Source organism: Oryza brachyantha, chromosome 8 (assembly GCF_000231095.2).
Source record: "Oryza brachyantha chromosome 8, ObraRS2, whole genome shotgun sequence".
Taxonomy (NCBI): domain Eukaryota; kingdom Viridiplantae; phylum Streptophyta; class Magnoliopsida; order Poales; family Poaceae; genus Oryza; species Oryza brachyantha.
In genome coordinates this window covers 3,876,235-3,887,941 of record NC_023170.2, presented here as the reverse complement: position 1 = coordinate 3,887,941, position 11,707 = coordinate 3,876,235, and the positions used below count along the sequence as shown (strand labels likewise).

General features: G+C 36.8%; 1 protein-coding gene across 1 annotated transcript; it reads right to left on the bottom strand.

Moving 5' to 3' along the window:
• Positions 1 to 255: 255 nt before the first annotated feature.
• LOC102699525 (probable LRR receptor-like serine/threonine-protein kinase At1g56140) lies at positions 256 to 9,403 on the bottom strand. The gene is made up of 24 exons (XM_015840502.2): positions 9,202 to 9,403; positions 6,218 to 6,407; positions 5,931 to 6,002; positions 5,726 to 5,794; positions 5,562 to 5,633; positions 5,218 to 5,289; positions 5,037 to 5,108; positions 4,879 to 4,950; positions 4,552 to 4,623; positions 4,401 to 4,472; positions 4,225 to 4,299; positions 4,042 to 4,113; positions 3,883 to 3,948; positions 3,745 to 3,810; positions 3,601 to 3,645; positions 3,451 to 3,515; positions 2,976 to 3,355; positions 2,536 to 2,734; positions 2,307 to 2,465; positions 2,108 to 2,226; positions 1,528 to 1,738; positions 1,158 to 1,389; positions 926 to 1,076; positions 256 to 837 (listed from the first exon to the last, which is right to left on the bottom strand). Exons 1-24 carry the CDS (start codon positions 9,350 to 9,352, stop codon positions 478 to 480), a joined length of 3,114 nt encoding a protein of 1,037 aa, XP_015695988.2. The 5' UTR covers positions 9,353 to 9,403; the 3' UTR covers positions 256 to 477.
• Positions 9,404 to 11,707: the final 2,304 nt, after the last annotated feature.

Below are 11,707 nucleotides of genomic sequence, written 5' to 3'. Positions count from 1 at the left end.
GCCCTAAATCAGGATTTTTCACTCTACATGTTGATCCTTGAGAGGAAATGGCCCCTCTCTTGCCATATATAGAATGAAGATATTTACTGGAAGAAAGCCATTGCCATCATTGGAGTGAGGTCAATACAGCCTCTTGTAACTGTACACTTGATTCATTTGCCATTCATTTCCATTTATGTTGTAGCAAGCATTCGTGTTTATGGAAGAGTCCTCTAGCCAACAAATTTGTCAGTATTCTTTTTTAAAAATGGCGCCAAATGCTTTTAAAACATACATGTAAATACACTTATTCAATAAATCAACATTGGCATGCATGCAACTGACATATACAAATTACATGGACTGCTGCTTTATGGGCATTGGAAATATTCAGGAAAATATAATGCTGTATGTTTGTCGTAACTTGCATGAACATACAACAATGTCCAAAATTGTCACTTCAAGCTAAGACTAGAAACGGTTTGCAACAAATTTCATTCACCTTCCGTCATATGTGACTCCGGTTATAGTTGGAGACGGGGTGAGAGGGCTGCTCTCCCGCTGCTCTCTAAATTCATTGGTGGTAGATCTAGAGTTGTAGGTGCTGCTTATATAGCTAGTGTTCCCTCCTCTGAGTTGCCACTCGGTGATGTAGCTTGGTTTTGTCACCACCTCGGTCATCTCAATATCTCCGGTAAGAATTGCCATGACCCTAGACATTGGTGGCCGTTGGTGCGGTGACCCTTGAGTGCACAAGAGTGCGACATTTATCACTCTCAAGGCTTGCTCACTGTCAAACTCATCGAGTTTTGGGTCTAAAATTCTGATTGCTTCCTCTCTTTCATACAGCCCCCAAGTCTATAAGTTAACACACAGACAATATTTATATGACGACGTCTAGAATCAGATATATTTTTTTGGATGAAAAGACAATTTATCAACTTACCCATTCAAAGAGATAGATCTTTTCATTGTCGAGGGAATTGTCAGTGTTTGATCTGCCAGCAACTATCTCTAGAGCAACTACTCCAAATGCGAAAACATCAGCCTTTTCAGTCAAACGACCTCTCATTGCATACTCAGGTGCCAAATAGCCACTTCAAAAGGTCAAATAAGCTAAGATTAGCTTCATCTTAAAAAGTAAACTCATAAGAAGAGAAAGGGTGAAATGTTCATACAATGTGCCAGCGATTTTCGTGCTAATATGGGTCTTCTTCTCATCGTAGAGCTTGGCAAGTCCAAAATCAGAGATTTTGGGCATGAGATCAATGTCAAGTAAGACATTGCTGGCTTTGATATCTCTATGCACAATCCGAACGCTAGACTCTTCATGAAGATAAGTCAAGCCTCTAGCGACACCTAAAATGATCTCAAAGCGTGTTGGCCAATCTAGGTTCAAGGTACTGTGTCCTGAACATGGAGAAATAAGTCCTTCAGAATTGATATCATGATATAATACAGAGAAGAAAATTTTGACAGTGCATGAAGCAAGAAGCTCCTTGATCGACAACATAACAAGGGGTTGGTGATGAGCAGAACTGAACTTACCAAAGAGTGCTCGGTCTAGGCTTCCATTTTTGAGGTACTCATAAACCAACAAGGGTGTGCTACTGTCAATGCAGCAGCCATACAATTTCACAAGGTTTCTATGTTGCACTGCTGAAATTGTTGCAACTTCTGTCACAAACTCATTTTTCCCCTGATGAGATGATTGAGAAAGTTGTTTGACAGCTATAATTCTTCCATCAGTTAGCTTACCCTATCATAGAAAGATCCCCGAGTTACATACATATATTGATTGTACAACAGTTAATTAAGTTGCAAGACAAGTGCACTTAGGCTGCGTTCGCCACCACCAGTTAGTTAACTAAGCCCCCTCGTTTTCCGCGTGCATGCTTCCCGAACTACTAAACGGTGTATTTTTTGCAAAAATTTTCTATGGAAAGTTGTTTTTAAAAATCATATTAATCTATTTTATATTTTTTTATAATTAATAATTAATTAATCATGTACTAATCTATTGCTACGTTTTCCGTGCCAAGGCATAAGTTAACTTATGCCCCATGCCGAACGCGGCCTTAGTACACAATGATGCGAATTATCATAGACAAAGTTGAGAACCTCTAACCTTGTATACTGGCCCATATCCACCTTCTCCAATCACATTTTGAGAACTGAAATTGTCAGTAGCTAATTTCAATTCTGCGCTTGTGAAGATATTTGGCCTTCCAACCAGGTTGTATAATTCTGTATTTTTTAAGGACACATAGAAAAGAATAAATCATTTAAAAAATTGGATGCCCTAAATAGCTGCACTTAAATGATACCTTCTTGCTGCCTTGCCACTTTTCTTCTCTTCTTTATCATCAGAAATATTCCAAGTAGCGCTGCTGATACTAAAACTGATGCACCAATCACAATGCCAGTAATTGCACCCGCTTTACTTTTCCTTTTTGGAACTCCATTTCTCACGGTAGGAGTAAAATCTGGAAAATGGGTTTTAGCAATCAAAATAAACTAAAATAGTTTCTTCAACTTAATTAATTGTTTGCTTACTTGGAGTGATACTTAATGCAGAGATCATCGGTCCATAGTAACCTTGAGTAGGAATGCAACAAGTACCCTTGCCAGCCCAGAACAAATGTATCTCAAGGAAGTTTTTCGATACAGTTGCATTGTATCTTTTGTTAATTGCAGTAAAAGATTTTCCACCAGCTATTTTCCTTACATCAAAGTTCCTTTCTTTCAAATCACCCTATCAAATGTCAAGTTGCACAAATGGATATGCTAATAAATGGTAAAAGATAAATAATTTTACTATCCTTGAAAACATACCACATTTTTTGCTGTAAAATTTTGGTACCTCTAGATATTAGATAACTAGAGGTACCAAATATTTATACTAAAAATTTGATACCTTGAGGTACTTTCCCAAGGATCATAAAATTTTCTTTAAAACAGGTAAAAAAATACTGTACTATGCGCTCAATATGCACCTGAACATATATGTCAAAAACTCTCCTTCCAATGCTTTGCCAAGTCTGTGTGTCTGGATAAGCAAACTCTGCAAATTCAAGAAGAACAGTGTAATTTCCATTCTCAAGCCCAAGTCCATAGTATCTCAGCGATGATGGTGACATCCTGGCAGTTTGGAACAATTCTGAATCCAATGGATTTTGAAACTGCTGAGAGCTATACATAAGGTAACTTCCATTTGGGGCCTCATTGAATTTTCCTACATTGCTGATACCCCATCGTGTTTGCCCTGTAACATAGTATGATGCACCTCCAAGATTTGTAGCATCTACTTCATACACAGTATTATCTGAGGCTCTCACGGATTTATTACTTCCGCAGTCTACTGCAAAGGAATAGTCTGCATGCAGTTGAGAAGAACAAAATTATAACCGTTGTTGAAAATTCTGAGATCCTTCTTAACTGCAAAAAATGATGAAGAGTGAAAAAATATACATTCTGGAGAACCGAGTAAACAAGGAGTGTCTTGCTGGAGGCAGTTTAGTCCTGAAGGTAGGATACTGTATATAATGGAAAAAATAATTAAAATATAGTGAGAAAGTTTTTGTCAGAAATAAACACATGCAAATGAAATATCATAGGTACCTATTGTTGTTGCTACGAATATTAAATTTGTTTGCCACCAAATTCCTTGTACACAAAACATATAACTTGTCAGGCAAGAACTTCACACAATATTGAGTGTGTATGTTTCATTATTCATCAGAAAATTCAGAAATTTCAACTCACAATTGTAGATTGTTATTGGTAGCCCATGATGGAAAGCTTCCCGTGAGTTCGTTGTATGAAAAATCTCTGAAAAAGGCCTAGAATTACCAACATATGAAATGAATATATCATTGCAATGCTTAAATTATTTTAGCATACAAATTGTTTAGTGAGGAGCTCTTCACATCTGGCAGGCTTCCTGTAAGGCTGTTGTTCCCAAGAAACCTGAATTGAGTTGCCATTCAAGACGATGAAACATGGAAGTCAGCTTGAGAGGTGTTTATGTAATAGAAAAAGTCTCCAGAAAGAAGTCCTTACAAGTATTGAAGGTTCTTCAGATTAAGGATGGACTGAGGAACTTCGCCTGTGATATTGTTAAAACTCAAGTCCCTGTGTCATTCATTTAGAAATATCACTTGAGTAAACACTTCACATAAAACTACGAGAAAAAATAACCAATAGCAACATAAACTGCCACTATGCCATGATGACAAAACTTACAGCAAGGTTAATCCAGCTAGCTTAGTAAAATTTACTGCCCCAAGATTATCAGATATCCTGCAGTTCCTCAATATTCTGAAACAAAGAATATGCAGTCTCAGTAAAATACTAATTTTTCAATATAAACAAAATTAATATCTATAGTTAAAACTTAAAATAAGGTGAAGGTCACATACAAGACATTCAAGGATGTCAGGTTGCTAATAAAGGCCAACGAAGAGGTCCCATTTACAATATCACCGATCCGTCTGCATAGGTGTATTTAGCATCATCAAGACAAGTTTCTTCCCAAATTTCAAGGGACAAATCATGCCAAAGAGTACTTACAAGCTTGTCAACTTGGTTAACTTGGATAAACTTGCTGGGATCGGTCCTTGAAAAGAATTTCCTTGTAACCTCCTACAAGTTAATACTTTAAGAAATTAGGAAGATGATAAGTACTCCTGAGCATAAGAAAAATATGTTATCAATTTCAACAACTTGCATGCATTAAAGGCAATGCAAATTTATTCATAGCATAGCATTTATGTTGAGGACTGAAGTGAAAAACGTTATCATCTTAATTCAAATGAAAATAATACACTTAGAAAAGTTATTTCTCATGCTTTCTATTCATCTCATTCATAGGATATAACAAATAACTATGTTTCTTACAGATCCTCCAGGTTAGTCAAGTTCCCAATAAAATCAGGTATTTTCCCTGTGAAATCATTATCTGATATCCACCTGCAAGCACAACCATATACATACATAGCAATGAGCATATGGAAACACAATGAACATAACAACTGTGGCTCAGTTCTTGAACGTACAGGATCTTCAGGTTCTTAAGTTTTGAGAACGTCGAAGGGAATGGACCGGAAAAGCCAGAACTATCAATATACCTGTTATTGAAACGTTGTGGTAACTAGCATGTATAACAATATAGATCTTGATTGTTAATACTGTAGTTCTTTCAAAAGTATCAATTGGTGAAAGGGGTGTGGGGATTACAATTGCTCAAGTTTGGTCAAGTTTCCCAACTCTTCAGGAAGTTTACCAGTAAAATTGTTCAAGCTGATGCCTCTGAAACAAAAGGAAATAGTTAAGGAGAGGAATAACTTATTTGTCTGGAATGCTCATGATCCATAATATCATCTCATTTTATTGTTTCACTGTTTGTATTTCAGCATAGGAAACACACTTGGAAAGAGGAATTGTACTGACATGGTCAATCAATATATGAGACATGAGTTTTATTTTTTCCAATTTTCTCATTGAGAAATTGTGCAATACTTTTTGCCATACAATTATAAGAGTCCAGAAGTCAATGATATATGCAAGAAGGGATCTCTTACAATGACATGAGATTTGTGAGGTTCCCGAGTTCCTTTGGAAGTGGTCCAGATAGTGGATTGATTGCTAAGCTCCTTTTTAAAAATAAAATAAGAAAGAAAGATGGTTAAGGGAAAGCACCAGCAGATACTGAACGGTAAATATATAATTGGGAATTAATTCTTACAAGTACTTCATGGGAAATTTCCCAATAAATGATGGTATGGGGCCTGTCAAGTAATTTTGCATGAGGTTCCTGAAAGAACATAAGATACACAATATTAGTATTTACTGAAAAACGTCATTTGACAGTTTCTGTTTGATCATCAAATGTTAAAACAGAGATGTGTTCCATCATAAAGGCAGTTAGGCAGAGATGTTAGGCACCGTACAAGTTATCCAGATGGGTGAGCTTCTCCAGCTCTGCAGGTATCTGACCCACAACATTCAGAGCATACACCCTCCTGGATAAAAACATCATCAGTAAAATTCCTCGGATGACAAGTTCACAGCAAGCCAAAAAAAAAAAAAAATACTGCAGCAGCAGCACATGCTTTGCTAAACGAACCGTGCAAAATCCCAATCCAAATCATCATCAATTATATTTCTCTCTTTGAGGCAATGCGTCGAGCAAGTTGCCTGCATGGAAGCTGAAACGGGGGTTGAGGGGAATACGCACAGCTTGGTGATGTGGCAGACGGTGCTGTTGTTGAAGGAGCAATCGCACTTGATGCCGGGGTTGATGACGGGGTCGTTGTCGATGTTGGTGTCGTCGATGGCGGTGCCGGTGCAGGGGTCGCCGCCGGTGGTGTTCCACGTCTTGGGCGGCTTCGTGCGCCATCTCCCTAGTATGGTGCTCAGCGCCGCGGCTGCGTTGACATGTACGCGGCACACATAGATATTTCTTAAGGGGCTGTTTAGTTCCAAAAGTTTTCAACTAAAAAAATCGTATCAAATCTTTAGACATTTAAATAGAGTATTAAATATAGATAAAACGAAAAACTAACTGTACAGCTACGTAAGAAATCGGGAGACGAATCTTTTGAGTCTAATTAGTACATAATTAGCCATAAGTGTTACAGTAATCCACGTGTGTTAATGGCGGATTAATTAGGCTCAAAAGATTCGTCTCGCGGTTTATAGGCCAGCCGTGAAATTCATTTTTTCATTCGTGTCCTAAAACCCCTTCCGACATCTGATCAAACTTCTGATATGACATGCAAAAATTTTCATTTCACAAACTAAACTCCCCCTAAATTTATTCTTTAAAAAGTAAGTTACCGGTGCTTTCTGACGGAACTATAAATTACATTTCGATATTTATTGTTTTATGGATTATTATTAAAACTTTTTTACTATTCTTAAAATATATCTGGAGCTATCATATTTTTTAAATAAAAAATTAATAACTTGATACCATCTACCTTAATATACAAATTTGCACTAAACTGATATCAAACTCTTATTATAAATATGTCTAATAAATAGATTGAAAAGAAAATAAAAATTATTTTTTCTCGTGAACTTGATGCGCTGTGCTTAGGAAAGCGTTTGATTTTCTTTGGGAATTTTCTAAGGGTGGTACTACGAATCTTCAGGTTTTCTTGTGGTGAGGGGAAAAGAGCGGACAGACTACTGTGTATTTTTCAAACTAGAGATACTTAGGCTTCCTAAAATTTTTTTTCAAAAATATCATATCGAATATTTAGACATCTAAATAAAGTATTAAATATACATGAATATTAAAACAAATTACATAGTTACGGGGAAAATCATGAGATGAATCTTTTAAGCCTAATTAATACATAATTAGCCATAAGTACTACAGTAACCACCTATGCTAGTAACAGATTAATTAGACTCAAAATATTCGTCTCGCAGTTTTCAAACGGAATCCAAAATTTATTTTATAATTAGACTATATTTAATATTTAAATATGTGACTATATGTGTCGATGTAATCTCTCTTCTAAAAAATTTTTAGAACTGAACGGGGCCTTGAAAAAGAAGAGAGAGGGAAAAACAACGGCCAAGAGACGGAGAGAAAAAGTGACAATTTTAAGAGTCAACAACCACAAGGACTCCACACCAAACTGCTCCATTCGTGAACGAAACAGAAACACGAAGCAGAGATTTGGATGGCCGAGTTAATATAACTTCTTGCTCCATCAGCAACTTGTAACCATAACTAGAGAAGCTTAGCACTGAAATTACTGACCAGTACACAACCTGTTCATTTCCTTAATGGAGGAGCTCTTGACTTTTTTTTTTGTGTGTTCATACCAAAAATATGGGTGTTTTCTCTTCTGACCTTTGGTCCCGAAAAATGGAACAACCAAGAAGGAAATAATTAATAATATGTCAGGATTAACTCTGCCCGCTACTAATTCCGCCCCAAAAAAATCAATCTAAGAGCAAGAGCAAGTTTAATAGTAAAGCCAACTTATTAGCTATAAGCTTATATTATAGTCAACACATATAATAGATTAGCTAGGTTAGCTATAATTTTTATCTCTTATCTCTTTCTGTTACCTTTATATTTAATATAATTTTTTTTGAAGTTGGTGTATAGCTGCCTCTGGCATGAGAGCCAATCCCACTTCTTTCTCTTTCCTCCGTATCAAGTTATAGTCAACTTATAGTCTACTATTATATTGCTCAACTTATAGTGTACTATTATGCTTGCTCTAAGAGGGGTTGTTACAACGAAACAGGATAACCGTCTATCCAAGTAATACATCCATTTTGTTACGTAACATGTACGTTTGACTATTCGTCTTATTCAAAAAATTAGTGTAAATATAAAAAATAACAAGTCATGCTTAAAGTTCTTTGATAATAAAGTAAGTCACAAACAAAATAAATGATATTTCTGTAATTTTTTGAATAAAACAAATAATCAAACATTATATGAAAAAAATCAAACATCCTAGAGAGACGGTATACTATAATAGGTTGACTATTTTTAAGGCGGGGATGGAGTAATCGCTAAGGCCTTATTTAGTTTCCAAATTTTTTTCCAAAAACATCACATCGAATTTTTGGATATTTAAATGGAGCATGAAACGAAAAATTAATTGCACAGCTATATGAGAAATCTCGAGACGAATCTTTTGAGCTTAATTAGTCCATGATTAGCCATAAGTGGTACAGTAGCCAACATATGCTAATGACGGCTTAATTAGACTCAAAAAATTCGTCTCACGGTTTCCAGCCAAACTGTGAAATTCGTTTTTTCATTCGTGTCCAAAAACTCTTTCCGACATCTGGTAAAACGTTCGATGTGATCACTTCCCCAGAACATTTTGCCATCTAAACGTGGCCTAAGCCTAAAGTTTGTCTCCAAGCTGTTGCATGATGCAACATGCAAACTGCACCAACGGATTAATTAAGCACGTATAGTCATGTCATGCCTCTGTCCGTCCCTCTGAAGTCTCAAGAAAAATAAATAAAAGAAAAACAAGAAGAAGAAGAACAAGAGGAGGAGGAACACGTATGCAACAGTACTCGATCGTCTTCTTCTCGAGAAGACCCACCGATCAGAGCTAGCTGCATGCCGGAAGAGATCCAAGAACGAACATGTCGATCGATCTCCAGCACCAGCGGAACCGCCGCCGATCGAACAGCTAGGCAGCTAGCTAGCGTATGTATATACTCCCATACCTTCGACTGGATCAGTGGTTGCTGCTGCTGGCTTCGTCTGGCCCTGAGCTCGAGCCGCTGCGACCCACGAGCACGCGACCACCGCCACCCACAGCCGCCGCCGCCAGCCATGGCCGTCGCCGCCGCCGCTGCTGCAACGCCTCATCGTCATCTCTCTCTCAATCGCTAGCTATCTCTCTCTGTGAGTCTAGCTAGCGAGCTTGTCTCGATCTCTGCTGGCTAAAAATCGAATCTTGGGGCAGCTCTCTATATATACACACACCAACCAATACACTTGTTACTACTTGTTAGCTTAGTGACGCATCACATCCGTCGCGCGTGGCGGGGAAGAAGGAGAAGGAGATCGACGACGACGAGGTCTCATCAGATAATTTAATTTGCTCGAAGCGTGTGTACATACGTACGTACTTATCAGCAGCTAAGCTAGGCTAGCATGCAGGAAATGTGTTAGGTACCATAGTCGCATCCATCCATCGTCGTGGATGAATGGCGCAGCAGAGCTCGCCGGCCGGGGACGTCCGTCGTCTGATCCTTTTTATCTCTACAGGTAATGCGCCATGGTGGGTTGATCTCCAAATATAAGACCAAGTCTACTAAGGGGAGGGATGATAGAAAAAACCAATTAGTTAAATATTTTAGTGGAAATAAAATAACCATAAAGTTAACGGACTAACTTGTCGATATTAACATTTCCCCATACCGTCGATCCAACCGCTCAAGAACAATAGAACATAACTTAATGATTGATTAACTTTATTAAATCAATATATTTTTCTTTGTCAACTTTTCATACATATTTCTTTGCAGTTTGTCTAGTGCTTGCACACATAACTTGTGAAGCACGTTAGTACGTTACAAATTAATACATTCTCACATAGTGTTCATATACCACATGTGTCATCTTGTATCCAACACTATCACTAGGCATCCTTGACCATCTAGATCTCAATTCCTCCCTGAACCTAGTCTCGATTCCACCGTTAACCGTTATTGATCTCTAATGACTTAAGTTCAAAAAAGTCACATGATATCGTGACCGTACTGGACCCCAGTTCATCACTGAACCTAGTCTAGTCCTCGCAATTGAGCACGTTTAACCTCAATTCAGCTGCACATATATAGCCAAACCAATCGTTCCAGGCATAGACATCATAACCTGACCCATATTAGTTACACGCACTCATGCCAATATAAACACATTTAATTTTTGAAGCAAATTTATATTAAATAAATAATTTCCAAAGATAGTTATTCTTCACAAAATATTAATCATGATCATGATCTTACAAGTCCCCATTGATGAACACATTGGCAACATCTCTAACACATAAATTGCTCAAAAATCATAAGTAACAAGAAAAACTCTCCTCTTTTCAATAACAAGAATGTCTCCACTATATTTGACGTTCCTTTGCAATAAAAACAAAAAAATCGACTATATTTAAGAATCGAAGCATAATTTTGTTTTTGCCCCTTTCAAGATATATTTGTGTATATTTCTTCCTCTTTGACAATGCCTTCATCAAGATTTTCAAAAGAGAGAATATAAGACATCAAAGTGTATACACAATGCAATACTCAAAACCTTGTTTAAATTTTTATTTCATCAAGAGCTTTGAAATATTACTAAAGCAACTCAAAGACATGTGTTGCGAGACAAGTATTTCCATAGATATGTTTTTTACACATACAAGACCATAGGACACAATTGTGAAAAAAGAGATCGACAAACATATAAATATTCCCAAGTTAATGCAGATATGCAAACTAAAATTCATTGAAAACACTGGTACTATCATCAATGATCTAATCATATCAACCTATGACTTATTTATATGTTCCTGTGTGTTACTTATATGTATTCACCTAATAGATTAACCTACTAGCAAGTCCCTCTATATATATGTTAAAATGTTTCAAGAAAGTGCCTTCACATATGAGTCAAGTTAAAGTGCCTACAGAAAGTTCTAAAAGATAAATAGGTAAATATCACTAGATGTCTCTAAAATCTTTCTAAGACAAAAAGTATTCGATCTAGGCTAGTTTTTGGAGAATCTCTAAAAAGTGTCTATACACTATATGAAATTCCAAAGATATGAAACAATTTAAAAATCACATCTCAATAAGGGTATCTCTTCCTAACGTTTCCTCATAATGGCTTAAGCTGGGCAAGTGCTCAACTTGCGAGCAGTGGCAAGTTCTTGGATGTAGATCTAGCTGAAGAAGACATCCCCTGACCAGCATGCAGTCGATTTATGGTTCTTATTTTTCATGTAAAAAAATCAAATTTATCCTTATACTACACATGTTTAATTGTTTATAAGAGGGCGTGTGATAAAATAATATGTTCTGTAAAGTTACCACCACTCGGCGTTCCTTATTTTGCACATAAGTACGTGCATTTTTTTACCCAAATAATTAAGTAAAAAATCTAGGATTTAAACCCTGTTATCAGGTTAAAAAAACAGAAACCTAATCAGCTAGTTATGCAATACTCATCCATGTA